The sequence below is a fragment of the Rousettus aegyptiacus genome, unplaced genomic scaffold (assembly GCF_014176215.1).
Source record: "Rousettus aegyptiacus isolate mRouAeg1 unplaced genomic scaffold, mRouAeg1.p scaffold_m13_p_10, whole genome shotgun sequence".
Lineage (NCBI taxonomy): Eukaryota > Metazoa > Chordata > Mammalia > Chiroptera > Pteropodidae > Rousettus > Rousettus aegyptiacus.
This window is the reverse complement of record NW_023416285.1, coordinates 89,837,256-89,861,594: the sequence shown is the minus strand read 5'-3', so window position 1 is coordinate 89,861,594 and position 24,339 is coordinate 89,837,256. Positions and strand designations below refer to the sequence as shown.

General features: G+C 40.4%; 1 protein-coding gene across 2 annotated transcripts in view; it reads right to left on the bottom strand.

Moving 5' to 3' along the window:
- RSU1 (Ras suppressor protein 1) overlaps positions 1 to 24,339 on the bottom strand; it is a 223,794-nt gene that overhangs the window by 118,366 nt on the left and 81,089 nt on the right. For both annotated transcript variants that reach the window (XM_016150644.2, XM_016150643.2), the window contains exon 8: positions 23,540 to 23,672. In XM_016150644.2, the coding sequence (XP_016006130.1) occupies positions 23,540 to 23,672 (133 nt within the window). The remainder of the gene's footprint in view (positions 1 to 23,539; positions 23,673 to 24,339) is intronic.

Genomic DNA, 24,339 nt, shown 5'->3' with positions numbered 1-24,339 from the left:
TTTATCTATTTTTAGATATTAATCCGTTGTCAGTAATATGGGTTGCAGATAACTTCTCCTACCTGTGGCTTGTCTTTTCAATTTGTTAATGGCATCCTTTCATAAAGTCAAAATTTTACTTTAATGTAGTTGAATTTATCAATTTTCTTTACCTTTACAGTTTGTGTTTTTTGTGTTTAGGGTAAGAAATTCTAACCCGTCCATTTTTTTTTTTCATTCTGTGTTGCTTTTATATGATGAAAAACCTCATTTCAAATCTGCATTAAACTAAGCTGACTACAAAGTCACAGTGAAGCAGTCCTGGTGGTCGTGTCTACAGAAACACGTGACCGCCGTCGCTGGCCATCACATTCCAGGAAGGACCCTTCGAGGGCTTTGTATTTGCATGTTTCAGTGCCAAAGCCTAGGAACAGACTCCTGTGTCCACTGCCATCCTTTGATAAAGCTATTACTTCCACAAATTCTCCATTCCGTGGCTTTGGTTTAGGTCTTTAATTTTCAGTCTCATCTTGAATAACAGTTTGGACAAACCGAGATCCATACGTACAGCTGGAGACTGCTCAGCAACATCATCTTTATGGCCAGTTCTTCCTCGAGCTCCTGATGAGCCTGGGGTCATAAAGATACTGTCTTATCTCCTCCTCCTCCTTTCCTCCTTCCCCCCTCCCCCTCCTTCTTTTTTTTTTGGGGGGGGGGTTCACTGAAAGTTCTATTGTTTTGCTTTTCTTTTAAAACTTTCGGTTGGTGACAAAGATTAGAATATTTAATCTACTTGGAATTGATTTTCTGTATATGTCCCAATTTGCTTTCATTTGTTTTTTGCACATGGACCATCTCATAACTGCGTTATTTATTAAATAGCTTATCCTCTCCTCGTTAATCGGCACCACTCATCTCGTCATCAATCAAGTTTGCACATATGCGTGAGATCACAAATGAGCTTTTGGTCTATCCCACTGGCTCTTCCTCTAAACCTACACTAATACCCTCACACCACGTTTTCTTAACTACCATACCTTTATACTAGGCCTTGCTCTCTTTAACACAAGACAGCTCTTTCTTTCCTGCTCTTGCTCTTCCTAGAACAGTCTTGGTAATTCTGACTCTTCACTCCACCAAAAAAACTTTAAGAACTAGCTTGTCAGTTTGAACTGTCTTTTCTCTGTGGCTGCTTTCGATGTCTCCTCCTTTGTCATTGCATAGGCATCCTATAGTTCCACCATGTCTAAACAAGCATTTATTTATGCTGCTTGGTGTACGGTGTGTTCCTTCTATAGAGGATTCCAATCTTCCAACATTTCTGGAAAATTCTGCCTTAAACAAACTGCCTCTCCACTACCTGGAAATAATTGCCCATGGGGCTCTCCTGCTTTTTCTGCATGTTTCCTGAGCAGAGGCCCTGATAGCCTTGAAACTCCTATTTTCACAAGCTTAAGACAAGGCATTTTCACTGACGATTTTACTCCATGTGTTCATGGAATCTACAGGTAACAATTCTCTCTGAAAAACATCAGTGAATTTTTTTGAATGAATTTCTGTCCTTCGTGTACTTCATGTACACATTCCAGCCCATCTTAACTCTAAATAGTCTCTTATGTGTCTTAATTGCAGCAAATTTTAGTCACGGCTTGAGAAGTATATTTGTGGGTGACTTGAAATACATTTTTTTTTAATCTCAATATAGGAAATAAGAATCAATGAATGAAAGTGCGAAGGGTTAAATTTCTGTGTGCGTTTAAATAAAAGCGGCTTCCAAATTTTCATTTTGTTAGACATTCTCTGATAGTGCATGTTAACTCATAAGGACTTATTTTAATTAAAGAAAAAACTGAAAACAATTTCTTCCTGCCATTTTAAAACTATAAGACAAAATAATCAAAGTCAAGCAAAAAATAACTATTCTGTGAAGTGTGAGATAACATTAAATTTGACTATAATCTATGACTAAGACGTTGGCTGTGGTAATGACAATAATTTTGGGGACATCGCTCAGCAACCCTTCAAAAGCACCCTCTAAGTTTGAAAGGATGAAAGCTTATTTTGCTCAGTACAAAAGCAGAAGGGAGCCAGAAATAATAATGCAAAGAAAAGCCCATTCATGTTCCTCAGACTGTTGCTTTCACTTCACGTGGTCTGTACGCCTTTAAATACCTTCCACCCGGATCCGTCTGAGTCACGGCCAGCCTGTCAGACATGTTCACTACCGTTCTGAAAAGTGATTCAGGATGGCCCAGTCAAAACCACCCTGTTCTAAACGAGGAGAGCTACATGTCCACGTATGCCCGGAGGAAGAATCATTTGTAAATGTCTAGCTTGTTCTGCTCCTTCCGTGCCCCAGAGAGAAGATTCTTTATCCTGGGAAGATGGACAAATTGAAAATAAAGATGGATCACCGTTTAAGGTTATCATTTGCTTATTTGGGCATATCTACTTTCTTAAATGGAACAAGATGCATCGAGACTCTCTGAACAGTTCCTCTTAATGCTCTTGATAATGGGTTAAAAATATTCTCCAATTAAGCCTCAACACTGCTCTGTGGAACAAGCCAGGACCAGTAGCTCTGCCATTGTGTGGGGCAGGAGGCCGTGCTGACAACGCGAAGGTACAAAAATCGCCACTCGCTGAGCAGAACAAGTACCTGTGTCGTCAGCAGGGGAAGGTCGGCCACTGGTCTTTCTTAGTTTCACACGTGGTCTCCATGAAAACATAGAAGAACCCCACTCAGCACACCCCACAAAGTGGGGCGACGACAGTCTTTTCACTTCAACCACACATATGAAAGTGAAGCTGAGCCCGAAGGGAAGCTGACGAGCCCATGCCGTTCACGAAGTGACATCACCTCTTCTCATTTTCCCCTTTGGTGAAAGGTTGGCCCAGAGCTGGGGAGGGAGTGGTGGCGGCAGGGTCAGTACCTCTATGAACGAGGGCATCCAGGGGCACGGGGATCGTTCTGGGGAAGTGATGAGTCACGGGCCACTTTCAAAGAAGAGCAGTCCAGCTACTAGACACTCTGGAAATCACAGAGACGGGGTTAATGAAGCCTCCACGAACACTGCTTATGGTGCAAACACTGACCTTTCCTTTACTGAGAATTGCACAGAATCCATTAAAATATCGCTCAGGAGCATCTAATGTGTCTCCTTTACCACGTGACTGTGTTTGATAAGGAAGAAGCGCTTCATTTTAATTTTAGAAGTTTATGAGATCTTGCAGGAAATTCTAGAGAACTTCAAGAACGTTCCCTGTCCTGGACCCCTGTCAGAGTGGAGGCCATTGTCCCCCAAGGCATTCGGATGGAGCAGCTCACACTCACTGACGTGACCATTTGCTGCATAACACTTGGGTATGAGAGAAGATTTTTCTAGAGAACTAATAATCACTAAAACACTGAACCAAGAGGAGCGAAGAAGTGTTATATCCTGAAAAAGGCGTCACATACTTAGTTCCTAAAGCAATGGCGTCTGAGAAGGTTCAATCAGCGTTCCCTGCTGTTAAGCCCGTGCTTTGAAACAGATGGAGCACTAGACCCTCAACCAGGAGACGTGACGTAGAGCCCGCTGTCCTGGCTGGACGCGCCTGGCAGGTCGCGGCGTCTCTGGCACTGTGCTTTCCACCCATGAAAAGAGAGAAGACACAGTTCTCCGAGATTTCTCTGAATTCTAACAATTATGATCAGTATTCTAGTTTTAAAAGTTACATCTACTCTTTCCTAACGTCTTCTAGGTTTGTACCCGTTTAGAGGCATGTTACTGGAGAGAAACATCTCTTTACTGCATATTCTTGCTGAAACCCCAGCCCACACGTCCCGTGGCATCCCATGACGCACCATTATTAGTATGAGCACTTACGGCACCTGATCCGGACTATGCTTACTATGTGCCTGACCCGGGTTCTAAGTGTCCAATGTGCTTTATCTCATGGAATTTGCCCTCACGACCCTCAAAGGTAGACGATATCACTCCACTTTACGGATGAGATCATCGATGCTCAAAAAGTTTAGTAAAATCAATAATAAGTGGTGAATTTACAGTATGAACTTAAGGCCGTCTGTCTGGCTCCAGAACTCAGCAGGTCAACCACACTGTGGCGCTGACAGACCGACCACAGCAACACGTTACATATGCAACAAGTAATACCGAAAGCAAACACGGTCCCCCATAAAATCCTCACGAAGGTCATGACCTTCCACTACTTTTCTACTATTCCAAAGTAGTCACATCTTGTCTAAATTTGTAGGTAACAAAAATATTTTGATACCCATTGAATAAAGATTTTTGTCCAAAATTTATTCCCTAAAGAAAAAAAAAAAACCTCGTTTTTCTACAGATAGGTGATTTCTTATAAATCCATGTAAAGATTATGTTAGGCAAAATGAAGATGATAAAATACGTATTTAGGAGATACTGATACTAAAAATATTCTATGGATTATTCTAAAATTTAGACAAATTTCTATTACAGAGGCATGATAAAATGAACAAAATTTAGACAAATTTCTATTACAGAGGCATGATAAAATGAACTATATATTGGATCAAGGAATAAGGACTCAACAGTTCATCTAGGAAGCTATGAAGTTATGAATAATTTTAATAAATATGCAAAGCCAGTATTCTGCCACATAAAATAGCTAGTCAATTGTAAACCTGATGTATATTTTTAGACTACAATGTCTCTGTCCTTGGATTTAAATAATTAATCGTCAATTCCATGAATACTACCATTTTTAATTCTAGGATATCTGCATTTTGTCTTGTGCTTTAAGATTAATCTTGATCTCTTTATCATGTATCTGTTACTACTGCGTAAATTAATTTTATAGCTCAATTTTTATTCTACAATTAGGTTCCACATACCAAAATATATTGCCAATCAATGGTCAAATGCATCTCTATATCCTGAAGATAACACTGCTGAACTAACTTCAAGGATATCATTTGAAATAATAAATTCTATCCAAGCCACACAAAATATATACAGGAAGACATGAATATACGTAGAAACAAGCACACCTAAAAAATCAAAGAATGGCTGAGGAAGCGAGCACTCATCTGCTGTAATTAAATGAGGACCTAACAACCACTTTCAAATAGCATGTTGATTTGACATCCTTACTTTAGCCTTTCTTCATGGTCCATACTCGGGAGACTGGGTCAGAAAGTTGCTCATTAACCCCAACTGGATCATAAAGACTCTGGATCTGTGTTGGTCTCAAAGATGAAACCAACATTTGCTAAGGATGATATTTTTACTTTAGCTGACTATTTAGTTAAGAAATCAGCTCTGGAAAGCAATACTTTGAAAGATTCTAGTTTGAAAAGGTGATTTTCAAACTATGTTCATTGTAGATACACAAAGAAGTAGGGAATAAAAGTTAAGAGCAATGAACACCTGAGTTCAGATCCTGTTTTGTGGTCTAGAGCTAAGTTATCTCTAAGCCTGTTCATTATAATTACAGGCCAGCAGTTACTAAGCACCTGCTGAGCACTTTGTGTGAATTTTCGCACTTAGTCTTACAACAATACAATTGTAGTATAGTACTCTACGCAGTGGAGCTACAGTACAGTGCATTCAGAATAATAACTTAAAATGAACTATTATTTACACACAAAAATACATGCACTTAGGAACTAAGCAAAAATGATGTTAAAAGATACGTGATCTGAGCCCTCCTGAAGGTTACAATCTAGTAAGAAAAAAATGCATTACATAATCACACAAATAAATACCGCGTAAGGAGCAGTGAGTACTGAGAGAGACACATGGTATCCTGATAACAGATAAATGGTATAAAAGTGTGGTGAGCTGAGCTCAGATTCTGCAGCAAGAGTGTGTGGGTTTGAATTCTGGCTCCAATGCATACTGTAACCCTGGACAAGTTTCTCCTTCTGTAAGATGGGGAGAAACAGTACCTGTCTCATAGACTTGTTATGATTAAATAATGAGTGTCGAAGAAAACAGCTGTGGCTGTTTTATACTGTGATAATTATTTGATCTTTATTTACAAGGAGTGGGGGCAGTGGTCAAGGTAGACTTCTCAGAAGGCGACAAGTGACCTAAAATCTGCAGAATAGGGAATTAACCAAGCAATGGGAGAGGACAGGTTTTGGGTCTGACAAGCATCTCAGATAGAAGTAAAAGCATTTGAAATGTTCTGTGAGTAAAATATATTAACTAGCTAGGTTATCTTAGATCATTTAACCATTTGGGGATTCAATTTCATCATTTCAAAAGTAAGGAGGGAAATCAGGTTATTTCTATGGTTTCATGATCTTTATAATTCTATAAAATTTGGACTCAGTAAAACAAAGCTTTTGAAATAGACTTTAACCGAACAGGTTTCACTCCTTCCTCTGGTTCTAAATGTAGCCGGAGGTCGTTAGAGGGAACTTTTAAGAACATTCCCATTTCCTCTCTTCTCTCCTCCCCTTGCTCCGATCCCCCTCATTACTAACTTTCCTGTATCTGTAAATAAAAGGAATCACGCAGCAGTGACCTCATTTTGTCTTGGAAGGTGGTTTACATCTCCCCAGCTGTAATGTCAAATTCCTGTTTCAGGAGCATGGTCCATCGACATGATTCCGGGTATCTGTGTTCTATTGAAGGGCCCATAGTACACAAAGATGGCTCGACACACATGTAAACTAAGCAAACTGCTGCTATAACATTACATGTATTTCTGGCCGTAAGATCTTAGCAACTCACTGAGAAGCACGGCCTTTTCCTTTCACACTGTTGTGTTTTGCTTTCTATAGGAGTTCGAACCTCACTACTTCAACCTCTTGTCAACTAGAAGTATTTGGAAATTTCTACTGTTTAAGATGCATGCTGACGCAAATTTCAGAATTGTGAGGTGCTGGTGCTGCCAGAGCTTATTTTCACTAACCAAAGTTAGACCAGGGTTACTCAGCGTGTGGCCCTTCGGATATCACAGAAAGGAAAACAGACACGGAGCGTTTAAGTGACGCGGCCGCCCAGCCCCTGGGGCTGGGATGCACACGCGGGCCTGCCCGGCGCTCGGACACCGCTGCAAGTTCTCCTGCACTGCCCGTTCGAAACTCACGCTGTTTTTCATTGTTTTCTTCAAAGCACCACGCTGCTTTTTAACTATTTTTCATTAACTTCCCCTTTATGGAATTTCCACAAGCTACTGATCTTGCAGTGTTTGGCTACTTGGCCCACCTAGGGAAAGCCAATGTCTTCTTCCCAGCTGATCAAAGAGAAGACTCCTTCTTTCTAACAGTGACACTGTATTCACAAAAGCCGACATTTCTTTATTTCTCTTCTTCACTCTTGTTATACACCAGCTATCAGAACAAGGCAAAAAAGTGCTACTGTTTAATAGCACCCAGTGCATGTTAGCTTATAGTCTGAGAAAGGTCCCAAAAAACTATAGCTTAAGCACAAATAGCTTCTCGGTCAAATTTTAAATTATAAAACCAAGTTATGGATAAAGCAGTTTCTATTCAGGCCCGTATAATGTGAACCAACACGTTGTATACATTGTTTTCTAAAGCTGACCAGGTAAATATCTGCGTCCTATTACTTATGCTGGAGACCAATTAAGTAGTATATTTGTGATATATTTTAAAGAGTAGAGCACAGAAGCTAGTAGCTTTTGCTTGGTACCTTAAAGGAGAAACAGAGTCCGTCCAACATTCCCCATGCTTGATATATAATTGGGCTCCTTTTCATTCCAAGACTCAAAATAAAGGCACTTCAACCTCTGACAAATTTCACAAATCAGCTAGCAATGCATACGCACAGACATAAACTGAGAAACTGAAATCCTACTTCTTCAAAGCACAATGCCCAAAAGAAGAATAGTCCATTGCTGCACCCCAGTGAGAGCTAGTCCCTGAAAGGACTTAGCCAAAAGGAAGATGAACTCTACCTTCGGCCTAAATGGGCTTCCTCAATTCTAGGTTCATAAAACCTCTTCTCTATTAGCAATCTCTCCATCTAGGGGTATTCTGAAACCTCGAGTTCAGTGTATATAAGACCAAACTTATCTGTCATGCCCGCTGCCCTGCCCCCTCTCCTTTATTCCAGCGTGGACTCGGTCAGCACCGGGAGGCATCGGTCAGCACCATGGATAGCTCTGCAGGGACTTTTAGCTCCATGCTGGCTTGAAATGACAGAATCTTTTATAAGCTTAGGGGGAAAAACTGGGGTAGAATGCATGGGATCTGAGCTATTTTTATTTACTTTTTAAAGGTCAGGTAATGTGATAACTTTAAAGGCCCTTTCCTCACAATTCTATGATAGAAGCACTATTAATTTTTGCATTATATTTAAAATATTTTCACTTTGGGGGTAAACTTTTACTCATATACAAAAAAGAATATAAGTCTCCATGTACCCATCATCAGCTTTAAAAATTACCTATTCAGTGTATGTCTTTATTTTCATTTCTTTCTGTCTCTCCATCCCCACTGCACTAGCTTATTCTGAAATGAATCTCAGAAACTGTATCAGTTCATCCATAAACATTTAAGTATATAGCCAGGAACTATGATCACACACAAAATAATTTCTCTAAAAAAATCAGTAATTCCTTAACATCATCAATTATCTAGTATTCAAATTTTCTGAATATATAAAAATAACTATTTTTTACACCTTGTTTGTTTGAATGGTATTTTCTAAATGAATATTTGAAGTGTTTTAAAAAGGGCTTCTCCAGGGTCCCCACGTTTGGCTGGTGGAAGTGTGTGCCTCCAGCCCTCGGCAAGGTCTGAGACCAGAAGCTGGGTGATGCCGGCTGCTGCTCTGGTGGCCGCTTTACCGTCTCCGGTTCTCTTTTGTAAGGAAGGCAACTATTCTTATTTTTAAAAGCAGGAGTTTTAGCATAATATAAACAAAGCAGCCACAACTCTTTCTAAATTTTTTTTGTTTTTTTTTGTGGCACACATAATTAAAACCAATCCACACTATTTCCACATCTTAGGAAAAATACATAAAATGCCATCTTTTTGTCCTCAATACAGTTAACAAAAATTTGACTAGGAGAATTTTGTTTGAAGGACAAAAAACTAATGCAACCTGTGAAAAAATTTAGCATCAAATTTGGAAACGGTGTTGCTGACAGGATGCTTCTCTGTGTAGATAAGGCAAATATTTTTTGTTTTTTGTTTTTGAGCACACCATCACTTCTCACCTTTGTTGGGCATCTCCTGAGTCCAACAGGCCAGATACAGGTGAAGGAGATCAGTAATGACACACACCTGCTGCAGGTTTACATCTCCTTTTCAAGGTGGAATCCCCTGATTCACCAAGACAGAGTGACCTCCGAGGGGTGCCTTACCCTTTGGCATCTAGCTTTGTTGGCTCAGAGATCAGGCTCTCAATGGTTTTTCTGACTTGTCAAAAAAACACATTTTGAGGGTGCAGAGGGAGAGCTGCCTCTCCCTTCCCTCTTCTCTCCATTGCTGTTTATTGCTAAACAATGACTACAGTTCAAAGCCTGCCAATTCGCCTTTTATAGGCTCCTTCACACCATCATGATGGAGGACAAAGGCCACACATGTTTCCTAAAGTGCTCGGCAGCCAGTGTACAGGCTCCACCCACAGAGGTAGCTGTTAGAGGATGGAGGCCTGGCTGATCCGAAATCTAAGCCCAAAACAGGCTGTTGGGCTGAGTCCAGGTCAAATATCCTCCAACAGCACTGGTCCTTTTTTCCATATTACCCTCCAAAATTCCACGTGTGGAGTTTGCTTCGAAGCCTAGCTAAAAGGAGCTCCTAGATTTGAAGAGAAATAGCAACGGCTGAAGCCTTGGAAACCTCACAGAAGCAGTCATGGTGATGGAATCCTGAAGTCTTAGCAACTCAAGACACAAGAAGAAAGAGGAAAGTACTAAACACATGTAACGAATGTGTGATGGAAGGTTTTTAAAATTTTTTTCTTCTAGCACGAATATCTAAACTGCAGGATACAACATGTTGCTGAAAGAACAACTCTATTCATCAAATACGTGGAGAGCCGTCTACTACTGCCGGGCACTGTCTGAGGCTCCTGGAGACACAGCAGTGCATGCGCCGAAGTCCCTGCTCCCGGGGGAGCCTCCACTCTAGTTACAGTTAAGGGCGGGGTGGGCAGGGGCTGGGGGCGGGGAGCAGAGGCTCTTGCAGACAGAGTGGCCTGGAAATGTTTTCAGATGACATCTGATCAGAAACTTGGGTGAGATGACGGAGCAACCAAAAAGAAACTGAACGTGACAGTAAAGCTATTTGCATTAAAAGACAAACACTAGTGCCTGAGAAAATGAAGAGGCAACAGACAAAGGCTCCCAGGGCTGTACCGACATGTTTTCCCTGCTTCCCTGTTAGTGTCTCTTAAGCAATGGGAAGCCGCCCAGATACCGGGGGGTCTTATACCTCTGTACAACTGACTGGTCCACACCTTTGGTTTCTTTAGTATATAATCTGGAAAGAAGTTATTATTTTTTTCTTTTCAAGTACTCGGGGATGGTGACAGATTTGGGAACTTATACACTTAGCAGCCAATTCTAGAACACTTGAGTCCAGGGTCAGGAAGAGAAGACAATGCAGACGTGCAAATGTGGGATCGCTAGTCACGGAAACACATGAATGATTCCATACGCACAGCTTTGGCGGAAGGGTAGCTGGATCAATGCTCCAGAAACAGAGCAAGGCCAAAACAAAGATACAAGGAAGTGGCAAGCATCGACAGGCATGCACGCTCTTTCGAATATAGGCCATTTTTCTGCTTTTGTCACTCAAGTGCTGGCTGACTTCATGTCACTCTACCCTTGATGCTTATTTGGAAAACTTCTGGACCTCAGATTTGGGATTCTAGTGTGAATCCGCCACTTAACAGAACTAAGGCTTCTTGGGAGGAGTATTTCTTTGTTATGTCGAATGCATTAAAACCTCAGCCCGGTGCTACTAAGAAAACAAAAACACAAAGAGGAGGCCACGGAGGAAGCTTGGGAGGGACTGTACTACCCCATTTGATACTGGTCACTAAGTACAAGATGTGCTGAGAAAGGTCCACAGAGATAAACAACACAAAGCAGGGTAAAAAATATTCATGCCCTTAAACACGCATAACTGCTTAAACCCAATGACAAAACAATATAAACATGTAGCCCTTGGTGAAGAAATGAATGACCATGGAACCAGAGGGCATAACTGGCAGCAAAATTAATTTGCACTGGTTAGACCAAACCACTGGCTGTTAAATCGGCATCAGGAAGGATGCAGGAAGACAGGCTTGCAAGGACTGAAAAGGTAGCAACGGTATTGTTTGGGGACCCCTGAATGCTGCCTGTGCCTTCAATTCTAGGATGAGGATGTGGCCTTGCAGGAAGTTGAGTCTGATTCAAGAATCAGACAAGTTAAAGGATCGTATGGGTAGCCTTCAGTACCATTTACTGACTTCTCATTGAGGACATCATCATAAACAGCGTTCCTTCGTTTTCCTCCTAGATCCTACTTAAAAGCAACAAAGAAGATAAGAGAAAGTGTTCTTTGGAATAGGACAGACGGAGTTTGATTTCTGGCTCCATCACTAGGCTAAGCCACTGGTCATTTTACTTGATCTGCGATTCTCATTTTCTCAACCAGAAATGTGGGTGAACGCCTACATATCAGGGAGTCATAAGACCACGGGATTTAAGGCCTTTAAGGAACCCACCGGGGCCTGGACCACAGCAGGAAGTCAAGGGCTGTCAATTCTCTCTCCTGAGCATGAGTGAGGAAACCTGTGTCACACATCAATCCACCTGGATGTCAGTTCATGACCAGAAGAATGCTGAGGAAAGGAGGCTACGGGGAGTGGCTGACTTGACTCATTATGCATGTTCTGAACTTTTCTAATAGGACCTGCTCAAGATTCTCGGTAAGTTAACCACAGTGAAAACAGACCTTGCAAGATACAGTCACATGGTGGTCTTGAAGAAGCATTTTCCCCATCTGCCAGTATTGCTTTTCTAACCATGTTCCACAATAGAATTAGTAAAGATTATTTTTACTCCATCAGCTTGATGGTCAGTATTTTTCTTGTTGTCCTGTCTTGTTAAATTTATAAAAATAAAACAGAAGCCATCTTCAGAAAACTTTAAAATTTTTAGTTCCAAGATTTTAAGTATTTCAAAACAAAAAAACTTATTGATAAAATTTACATTTCTTAGGAATCATCATCTAGAATTTGGTACCAACATGAATTTGCTACTTGCAAGACACGTTCTATTAAAATATCACCACTCACCACTCACACGGCTTCTTTTGAGAATGCACAAAAACAGATAAAAAAGGCTCATAATCTCACATAAACAGCCTGAAACATGCACATCATCTTAGATTACTGTCAAAACATTAAACAAGAAAAATAAAAAAATAAAAAAATCCATGTCTTGTATATGGGAACCTGAAGCCCAGTCTTAACCTCTAACACACAATCAACTCTTAAGATCCATTCTTCCTAATTTCAAACAGTTATGACCTTTCAAATATGGAAAAGCTTACCTTTCAATCACGTAAAATCTTAGGTGGGAAAATACCCGTATATAAAGAAACTCAATGAAGAAGTGAAGTACGTTTTCTTGTTTTGTTTTTTGTTTTTATTTTTGTTAGGTCTTCGTGAACGACCACCTTTTTCTATTTCACGTTGGTTCTGAAGGAAAAACAATTACTACAGACTCATCCAAGGATACAGGAAAGCCTAGTGTTATCTGAGAGGCGTTACAAACAATGTGAGGCTTCACAACGCTTAAGCCAAGGATAGGCGAGATCCACACGTTCAGAGAGAAACTTTCTCTCAAGCTCTCATTCCGGAGAGTTCTTTACCAAGATTCGGGACATGTTTTAAGAGGCGATATCACCTGGAAGGTTTGGGGGGTACCTGGTTAAAGAGAGACTGATAAGGACCTAGGCAAACAGAAAGGGCACATCGCAGGAGACAAAACCAATTGCAGAGCTACAGCCTTTATGGTTTCTTCCTTAACTTTATGGATCCTACTGGTTCCTAGTTTTTTTGTTTTGTTTTTTGTTTGTTTGTTTTTGTTTTTTTTTTTTTTACTAATAAGTGGAGAATATATGTGCAAAGTAAAACATTCAATAGGTCCAAAAAGTAAGAAGCGAATGTGCCCTCCCCTTCACGCATCTAGCCTCCCAGTTCCCTTCCACAGCCAAACACCAAACACCAGTGCCGACGTACTGCCGCCCTCCCTCAGAACCATTCCAAAGATCAGCGAACACAGCTGCACGCTCCACACGCCCTGCGGACCACTCCGCGATGGGGCAAAAGGCGCGAAAAACGCCTGCCGAGCCCGCAGAGCCGTGCAGACGGAGGTCTCACCTTCCAATGTAGTTTCCTTTATCTGTGAAGTTTAGGAACTGTTTCATTTCTAATCTGAGAGTGGTGTGGTCAAAAGAGATCTACACTAACAATGTAAAGACATAATCTTCACTTAATATTATATATTGAGAATGCGCTTTCATGTTTCGAGTATTGTTTACCACGTCCCGGCAAAAACGAAGAACCATAACACGGTCCATTCTGGGTGGCAGAATGGTTTTTCCTTCTAGAAGTCAGGACGACCTGTCGGAGGCTCCTCTGCATGAGACAGGCCATTTATATACAACACTGAAGGCATGCCACACGCAGAGCCCGGGCATGAAGGCATCACGAGTCCTGGCTTTAAAAAGATTCTCGTCACTTAAAGAAGAAAAAAACATGTACTTAACTACCCACTGCCCTCCTCTAAATATAAAATGTCTGTCGCATGGCAAGTACTCAGTAACTGACGGCCATTCTCATTACGATCACAGCTATGGAAAGATGAAGGCTCTGAAGAAAGAAGCCTATATAGATGAGTGGTAGGGAAACATTGAGAAAATAAGTCTCTGAGGATTTAATATTTAACTTCATTCCTAAAGAAAGACTGGGTATTGAACAGACAAATGTGGCAGGAAGGAACACACCAGGAAGAGAACACAGCTCTTACGGAGATCTTAGGCTGGGAGTCGATTCTGTCATTAATGGGAAGTAACCGAGCCCAGCCCTGCCGGGTCCGCTCCCAGTGGATCTGTATCGAGGCTCTTACAGAGCCAGCTCAGCTCTTACTTGGCTCAACAGCACAATCCTTCTGTCCTAGAGGCAGTGAGACTCCGGTACACTCAGGACAGGGCCAGGGTGATGGGAAAGCTCCCCAAGTAGCTCTCTCATGTGATAAAGATCCAAGTCTCTTGCCATAGCTTCAGAGCGATGTCAAAAACAGTGCCAGGTACACCGTAGACAGAGCCTGTGCCTCACACCTGCAAGAAGGTACACAGAGCCCATCCACGAGAAAGGCCATTTGCATACTGCTACTGCCCATGCCACGCCAGAGTTCAAGCTTAGCAATCCTGTGCCAAAGGAAAGGACTGAGCTTGATAATTCTTAACTTTGGATGACAACTGGAATAAAATTTTGAAGAAAATGTAGATACTGTTTTAAAATAAATGCTGTAATCGTAGCATTAGAACGCGATGTTTCCTGCCGTCTGTATATTTAGCATCCTCACTCTCAGCGCAACGCAATATTCTACTGGAGAAAACAGAGGAGGTTTTACGTAAGAAGATAACTATCGCCTCCTGACTCTTTGCATGAAATTATGAGTGTAAATTCTCTGATACTGGTTGTAAATATAACACACAAACAACAAAAAAGCACAGTCTTAAATGATCCTTTACATGCCACTCTCTCTACCCTATTAAGATGCTTGTTGTTTCTTTGATTTATCTGATAATAAATTTTTGATGACTGGTAAGTCTCATAAAATTGCTCTGGTGCTGACTACACTGATTAATAAGGCTGAAGAATCGAAAGTGTCAGGAATTCATGTGTACGAATAAGTTACTGCCAAACATATATTAGGTATTCCATAAAATATAGAATAAAAAGGTTGATCTGGTAATTTTATCTTGTATCTATTTTCTTGTAACAATTTATATTCAGGGTCATCATCATCTTCCGTTCCCTTAAAAAAAAAATCAATAAAGAAAATCCAGGTTGGGTGGGGGGTGGGGGGCAAATTCAAGAATCAGACTAAATTTTAAAAATAATGAATTGATACATAACATAAAACATATTGCCCAGAAAAACAAAGAACTCGATTAGAAATCATTGCTAGGGCGACTCTCACAGATGACCTAGTTTGAACCCCTGGCTTTCAAGATGAGGAGGCTGAGAGTGGGCGTGATGAGGTCATCCGCCACCCACAGAGCTGGGACTGGAAGCCACCGCGAAGACCGGCACTCGAAGAACCGGCTTCAGTTTCCCTTGTCCTTCCTCGCAGCTGCACAGCAGAGGACATCCTCGCGTCTCTACGCCACGGCGCCCCGTGTGGAAACATGCATCCGCCTCTGATGCCCCTCTCTCCACTGGGGAAGCAAACATGCCTTAACTACACGAAGAGAGAATGCTGTGCCCTGTTATTAGCAGCCACTTTCTTGCCCATTACGCCTCTAGAGATCTTCTGAGACAAGGGAGGAAAATGGAACAAGTGGAGTAGGGGCTCCAGATGTGGTTACCGGAACCTCGAGATGAGACAGGAAATCGCTGACTCCCCATCTTACAGCACAAAATGCCGTCAGCGACCACTGAGGACAGCAAAGTCACGGGGAGAAGATCCCACGCCTACTAGTGGGGTGCCCGCTAGAAGGAGGCACAGAGCCCTCCACGCAGGTTCTTGTGCAAGAAGCAAGGGTCCACGGTCGGCGCTCCATGTGACCCGCCCACCTTGATTCTCTAGCCGAATATGACAAAGCAGGAGATTTTGTTAGATGCTTTCCATTCCCAAAGGATCTTCAATTTCTAGCCAGCTTCTGTGTTAACACGGTCCATATTTAAAAGAAGATTAGACATAAAATCACTGACCCCTCTGCTGGGAACAAGAGCCTCTCCTGTGCGTCCCTAAAATGAAATAGTGGTGAATTTGCATGTTTGGGGAGAACACAGGACCCTGAAAGGCGATCTTACGAGAGGCATGGGGGATGGGGTAGGGGTGGATCAAGCCTAACGAAGTCACTTAAACACATCTGCTAATAAACAGCATTCGCCTCCCCAGCAAGCCGTGGAGGCTACGGAAGGAGGCGGTAAGGGGAATGTGGTGCGCCAAACTGCTCACGAAGCGAGGGTCACTTCTGGGCATCTGAGTAACGGGCAGTGCCGTCCTCCCCCCAAAATCCATCGGTAAGTCCAAACGACACTCGGTATTTCCAAAGGTGACATTTTTGGAAACAGGATCTTTAAAAGAGTAATCAAGTTAAAAACAGGTCATTACGGTGACCTTTATAAGAAGGGGAAATTTAGATACAGAGATAGATACCTAGGGAAGACAATGGCAAGACACAGGCAGAGAGGTCTAGAAGAGACCCTCCTCGCCTCGCTCAGGGAAAAAAAAAAAAACGAACCTAACGGCATCTTGACTCAGACCTCCAGCCTCTGGGACTGAGAGAATTTCTGCTGGGTGGCTTAAGCAATCAAAATCCTATATCAGCATGGGAAAAAAAAAAAGCCACAGTGCTTGTTCAGTCAACCTGCCCTGTTAAAGAAGCAAAACCTCAACAATAACTTATTTACTCTCTAAAGAAACACTGTCTAACCGGGTAGAGAATAAAAAGTCCATACACTTCGAAGGTAATGGAATTGTGTTTGTTACTTGTGTTTGTTACAAGTGAGATTATTTAAAAATTAACTACTATAGTGGAAAACAATATTTTCTTCACAATATACCATGAGTCTTAAAAACACATATAATAATGCACAATAAGCACAACAGAATAAAATATGAAAAGTTATTACCTTAATGCTGGATGAATAAAATAGGGCACCAGCAAATGCCTGCACACATAACTCGTTTTTAAGCTTTTTTATCTGATAAAGTTGATTAAAATTCCTTTCATAATGTTATGCATTCTAAACCAAAATATCTGACAATACAGAAGAACCCTTAAACTGCCGAAAAATTACAAGAAAAAAGCAAAAAACAAAAAAAAATTCCCCTCCAACAATGCCTGACCAGAGCTCAATAAAAAGCCAGCATGTTCTAACACAAGCTATGACTGTGTAGAGAACAGAAATTACAGACAATTTTGTTTGATTATAAAAGCACCAGTTATTAATTTATCTCTCAAATAAAAACTGCAAATGTAGCAATAACTCATCTTAGCTGGATAGAAAGCATCAAGCATTGAACTTTAAGATTACTAGGATTTAATAAAGGTTATCAATAGGTAGGTCTGACCAATTTCATTTCATTGAGTAGGTCAATATTTAATAGCTCAATATTAACAGCATCTAAAACTGGAACTCAGAATAGCTTCTCTGGAAGAGGAAGTAACTTGACAGTTTTCCTTTCTGGCATGTGCGCTAAGTCTAGCCTATGCTTAGTTTCCTTCTGTCACGTGGGACAACTTATCTATAGTTTATTTACCTTAAGTTGATACTGTAATGTACCGTGCTGCACGAGACACGCGGAATGCACACTTCAGAGTCCACACCCAAGTGAGGAGGAGATAAAGAGACAGGGAGAGGCACGCCATGCTTTTTAAAGTCCTGTGTGAAGGCCTTTCACACTGCAGGGTTCAGAATAAACACCACTCTTCTCCCTTTGCTGTAGCCATGTGCCAGTTTCCCTTTTCCCCTCTAAATTAATTCACAGCTCTTTAATGATACATGCACCGGTCACCGGAGTGAAATGCAGCGAGACTGACAGAGCTCCCGCTCACTGGTCCAGCCGGACCCCACCGGGCCCCTGCAGAGCCTGGCAGCCAGCACGGCGAGCCTGAGGCGTGACCACGTTAGAAGGCCAGAGAACGAACATGGATACGTGAGGGAAACTCTTCCAAATCTGGACTTGTACCTACGGCACATCAGAGTGAAAAACGAACGGTCTAGAGTATGTATAAGATCGGGTTTCCTAGATGCCTCCAAGAATACCAGGCTAGCCTCCCGAAGCTGGTTTTTAAACCCTATTCGGGTTCACCTTTGACCTTCCTAAGTTTGGGGAATAAAGCAGTGGAGGTTTCCGACTGTAGCTCTCCCAGAATCCAAGTGCGTGGAAATGTCAGATGGGAAGCACCATCCATGTTAAAAGCTAGAACCATTTTGCATGAGCTATAAAAGTATAGAAAAGTAAAGCTTCACAGGCTTGTAAAAACATTATGTACTGAAAAATTGTGAAAATGCATACAGAAAAATGAAAAATACTAATTACCTGAGAAGTATATCTGAATAATAGTGCTAAACAATTTAAATAGCAGGAAAGCAAAAATTCTTTTAAATGTAAATTACATTCAGCAATCTGTCAAAAAACCTAGGAGAGAGAAAACTGTTATGTGCTCTCCCTCAAATTGTCATTTTTCCTCCTATTACCTTAAGCGGGGGGGTATTATTTTACCAGGCGATTAATAACTCATGGCCACATCGAGAAAGAGTTGAGTGACTAAGTCAAAGATCAATAGCTGATACTACGCCCTAACTTACATTTATTCAATAGTGAGATGAACATCCTTCGATTCTGCGCACTGAGAACATACTACCTGGAGAAAAAGGAATGCTATGTAACTGTACCATTTAAAGTGAGATAAGAAATCATATGACAGAATACTACCCCAAATATAACGCATTTTATGGGTTTACATTTTCTCCTAGATATTTCTTAGCAATGTTAGTCAAATATAACATATTTGCATGCAAATAGGTTCAGAGATGTCAAAAGTTTGAATCATATTTTGTATTATGGAGGAAATGTGATAATACATTTATGAACTTAAAAAAGAACCAAAATATTCACATGCAGTATCTATAAAGGAAATGTAAATTATTGGGAGCACAATATTTAATCAACTTTTTAAAATAAAAACAATGTGTCACAACCTTTAGGGAAAAAACCGATTCTTCATTTTCAAGGCTACTATAAAGAAATGTTGTTTTTCTCTGGTTTAATTTGAGCTATTTTCAGATACAGTAAAGACAAAGGAAAGTCTACACGGTTCTGCACACTGACTGTCACTATGTAAAATTCGCAAACTGCTGGCAAGGTCATGGCAGTTTAACCCTCTCCTCCGTCCTCCTGTGATATTTACAAAACCATCTGCTAGTTCTGGGCATTCATTTATACTTCAGAAGGAAATAACAAGGTTTGTACAGTTTTTGTTAGACATAAATTCCTCCTTCAAAGGGCTGTCTTAAAATGAATGAGATCAAAAAATAAAAATAAAAAATCAAAAGGAACCATGGACTAGGCAAAAAAAAAAAAAAAAAAGAAATGAATGGGATCACCGATTCAGTTTTAAATGCTCTAGCCTTTTGGTAGACCAGATATATCTGTTATTTAAGGACCTTCAAGTCACTGACTCAGCAGCCATTAGAGGATATAGCAGTTGTTTAATAAAGCGCATTTATGTCCATAATAACCTCTAACAGGTTTACACACAGTATAGAAAAAAGAAAACCCTTAGTTTTAATTCTACGAGTAAGACAAATTGAGAAACAATAACCAGCAGATAAAAATGTCCTTCCTTATACATCGAACAGGATGATTTAGTTTGCTAGATTTCTCCTAGAGTAGAGAAACTGCCAGCATTTTCCTCATTGCTCACCATTCACCGAGCAGTGCTTTGTTAAAATGTTTCTATTAACTAACATGAATAACGGTATGACCAATCTTCATTTAAGACCAAAAATGAAAATAAAACAAAACGAAAGTGGCACCTTTCTCTGGAGAGAAAAGAAAGTCGCAAGACAGGAAGAATGACAGAGAGGCATCCGCTGAGTCATGCCGCCCTGGAAATAAGGCCTTAGGACTGCCGTGCTTCGCAAATTGCAGGCTTCGTGAGGATGCCTGTTTTCCAGATGCCTCTTTCAACTGACACGTTTTCAGCCTAACATTTGTCAAACCTCTTCTTTTGTTAAGAGTTAACTTGTCAGCTTTTAAAATGGCTTGCAGTTTCTATGCACCTTCTTTGATGGAAATGTGAAAAGTGCGAGTTACTCCCTTTCACAAAGAATCTTGTCAAGGATCTTGACTCCAACCTGACTTCTCCTCCTGGGGGGGGAGGGGGGTTGGGGGGGGGACAACTTCTGGAACTTAACAAACGGTGACTCTTCCATCATAATTCTGCTTCAAAGGAATGAGAGGTCATCAAGGAGACAAGGGCCATCGAACGATGAGTTAAAAAGCGACTATAACTCAACAACAACCTAAAAATACTCATGCGCTGATAGAGTTTGATCCACAACCACAAAACAGAGCAAATTATTTTAACAGAGGGAGTAACTTTTAATGAATGGGCAATGCTATGACACCAGCAAGTCTGTTCCCTTTGCCGATAGTACGATAAACGAGCAAAGAGTAATCTCCATGTGAGAGAGGATGAGGAAGACATGATAAACGTCCAAAATGTACTCAAAAGAACCATCTCCTGAAAAACTACATGCCTCGACATCCTTCCCGCCACGCCTACCCACATCTCCTCTGCCTTAACTGCAAAAGCTCACATGTTCATGAAGTTAAATCATCTTGGAGTCTTTTAATTCTTCCTAAACACTGACTTCCTGTTTTGTTTCAAACATCCATGTCTCCTCTTGAAGCCCATTAAAGCCTGGAAATCAGATAATCCATCTTCTTGGCCTGTCACTGCTCTAGACTCAGAGGCCTCTGAGGGTATGCTTAGAACACGAAGGTCACCGTGAAAGTGAATGAAAATGAAAACATGCTGGTAAGTTCTTTACTGTTTCGTTTAGGTAACAGGTCAATTGGTTAGGGAAAAAAAAAAAGGAAGGAGATTCACTAGTATTTTCAGCACTGAAACAAAATTAAAATACGCTATCGTGATAGTCTAAAGATCTACATAGAAAAAAAGGATTTTTTTTATCGTAGGGGATGAATGTGGTTTACATAAAAAAGATGAAAAAATGAAGATCGGAAATCATAGGTTTTAGAATGGAGAATAAGGTACTTATTTGTGAAATTTGTATTTTTTTAAAATATGAGCATAATGAATACATTATCTTCTTGAACAATATTCAAAAAGCAGCCAAGTACCTTCTAATTGGGTAATTAAGTAATATTTTTTTCAGATAGTCTTCTAATTATGTAGTTGCTTAAGAATATTAAAGAATTAAGCTGGGTTCCAGTTACATGAGGATACACTAATAATATCTATTCATATAAAAAAGAAATCTAAATCTTAAAAATAGTGTATATTAATTAAAATAATATATATTAATAGGTGTATATATTCATATAAAAGAGGAACCTCAGTTTTGAGAATTAGTGAAGCAATAACGATGGCATTTTTGTACAAGTATATATATTTTTTAACATGCCTAAGAGTCTGCCTCAGTGTCTGGTTTAGATAATAGTCCATGTTTTGGGCCGGGATGTTTGATGAAAGAGTGAAGCTCCCTCGAGAAGCTCCCGTTAAGTGAATTCTCCCAGCAGAGGCTCACCCAGACTCCTCTAAAGACAGTGACCGGGTGACAGACGGGTCCTCTCGGAAAGGGGACAATGGCTCTCCTATGCTTACTTAAGCTTTTTTAACATTGGTTTAACTGTATAAAGTATAATTTTCATGAGGAAACTGAACACAAAAAGGTAAACTAGGAGGCAAAATGCTTAGATTACTCTGATCCCCAAATAAAGGGTGCCAGCAACAGAGAGGAATATATACGTCGACTATGTCACTGATTAAAATGCTGTTGTCATATCTCTGCTTTCAATAACCTACTAATTAACTCCATCAAAGCAATGAACCTCTCTTTCACCCAGAATCCTAACCACATTCAAACAGAAATCGTTCGTAGTAGCATATAATGGTGATTAATTGCCTAATAATGACTCTGAGGTAATACAAAATTCATAAATTCACAACTTAATCTTTTAAAATGAAATTAAAATTAGAAGCACTTTTATATGTGATATATTGTAATTCTCTGTAAATTATAAATTAATGTATAAAGAAAAAAATGATTAACCAGAATAATAAACAGAGTATTTCCCCCAATTCTGGATTAACAGAACCTTGGCTGCATATTTTCTGTATGTTAAAATATACACAGTATTTTCTAAAACGATTCCCTACACACCAAGCTTTAAGTAGCCTCCCATTTACTAACAAAAAGTTAGACCTCTATCTACAACCAATGATAGCAATGGTTAACAATTTAAGAGGAACAAAATGAACAACAATCTAAATTTGCAACTGTATGTTCACATATTTTCATTAATTAAACCAGTTTCCGAGGATGAGCTATATTCATATTTAACAAAACTACAGACCAATAATAATGGCACACAACTATGTGGCGCATGAACAATAACGCACATCCTATACGTCTCTCATTTTACTCTTAAGTCTTAAGATTGTCACGGTGCTACCTTCAAAGATTTAAGCTGCTTTCGTAACGAGGATGTGCCATCATTTCGGCAATTTTAGTCTATCTGGATCTGATGTCTTTCACAGTTCATCTCTGTGATTCTGTCAGATGGAAATATGAGCACAACACGCCCCAGACGTGTGACCAGGAGCATGAGGTGTGGCGAGGAGGCTGCAGGACCAGACAGCGGTCCCGCCCTGTCCGTCAGCACTGCCCAGTGAGGGCCCTACTGAGTGTTGGGCGTTTTTCTGATACCAAAAAAAAGAGAAACTCTCACCCACCCAAACACGACCTTTGATCATCCTCTACCTTTTCTCTAATAGTTGGGATATTAAATTTTCAATGTTGGTAATGAACACAAAAACATTAAATTTAACTACAAATTTTTTCAAGTCCTTTGCATTTGCTTAAAACGAGAGGTGACTAGATTTCAGCATCAGGGGTCATTGAAGCATGAGATAACTGATCATCTCGATAGGGGGGTGGGGACAGGATGAGGGGAAAATAATGACAAAGAGGTGACGGCAGAGCAGGCGGGGGTGGCAGAGTCCTTCCACACCATGAACACTGAGGAAGACAGAGGCAGACGCAGCCGGGTGTCGGGCCAGCTCCCCAGTCGCCTGGTCCGACGTGAACGGCTGAGGGATTCTGACTCTGTGCCTTAAGCTAGCTCATTCCTCCTCCTCTCTTTCTGCCTTTCCTTCTCCTCTTAGAGAGATTATTTCACTAGAGTAGACGCTTTTAAAGAATAGAATGATGTGTTCCTAGTATTCTCTTCTCATTTTATGAACAAACTGCTTAACAATTTTGTTCGTAACAGCTGTTATTCTTTGCATTCAAAAGAGAAAAAAGTATGTTCTGATCTTAATGTGTCTGGCGAATTTCCTCAGTGTCATGAATACTCAGCTAATACAATACCTTAAAACTTTCTAAACAAAATTGGCATAAATTCCCTTTGACAATGTCAATTAAAATCATCTGTAAATAAGAAGGCAAATATTATATGTGGTTATTAATAAAACATCTAAAAATGCAATGAGCTAACTGCCACAGATACAATGATGTCACATGATAGTTTTTAAAATGACATAATTACAAATACTATATAACCACAATCTACTACTTTTAGAAAATTATAATCTACTTACTACTTGTACGTCTCGGAACGGATGTACTCAAACACATGGGACACGCCAAGCTGGAACTGATCAGCGATCGGGGTGACCCAGGGGTTGTTCTCTGCTTTGAACACCTGCTTCTGACCAGTCAGATCCAAGTTTCCTGAAAAAACAGAGGGGAGAAAAAAAAATGAAGCTCATTTCATCCAACACAGATCAGGACTACGAAGTCCCACCCTGTAACCACAGCACGATTTGATTTTTTTTTTTTAATTTCTTACCCCAAGTCATTACTTGTACACAAGGAATTAGTGATAGTACACTAATCCAAGAAATGAAGAGCCAAAGAAGGAGGGAAAGAGGCAGAAGAGAAAAGGATGTAGGAAAAAAGTAAACCTAGGAGAAATTCTTACAACGATGTAGCATATGCTTTATTTTTCTAGGTATTTGATACAAAGACCAAAATGACTCCGTCCAAGAATGAGAGAAGTGATATTAGAACCTTCTGAAATTCTACCCTGACAATATGCTGTCCAATCTAATCTAGACCCATCCATTCAACATGACTTCATGAGCCAAACAATATAAGTGAAGGAAGAGAAAAACATTGTCCAAATAAAACTACTGTGTTACTCAAGAACCATAAGCACATCTGAGCATCAGCACTAAATGAATCTCCTTAACATGGCAATGACAGAAACTCACATCTGTCCAGTCCTCATCAGTTTACAAATTACTTTTTAAAGCATTCCCTCGATTTGATTCTCCAGCAATCCTTAAGATCAGTTATTAACATAATTTTATAGGTAAATAAATGGAAACTTGGGGAA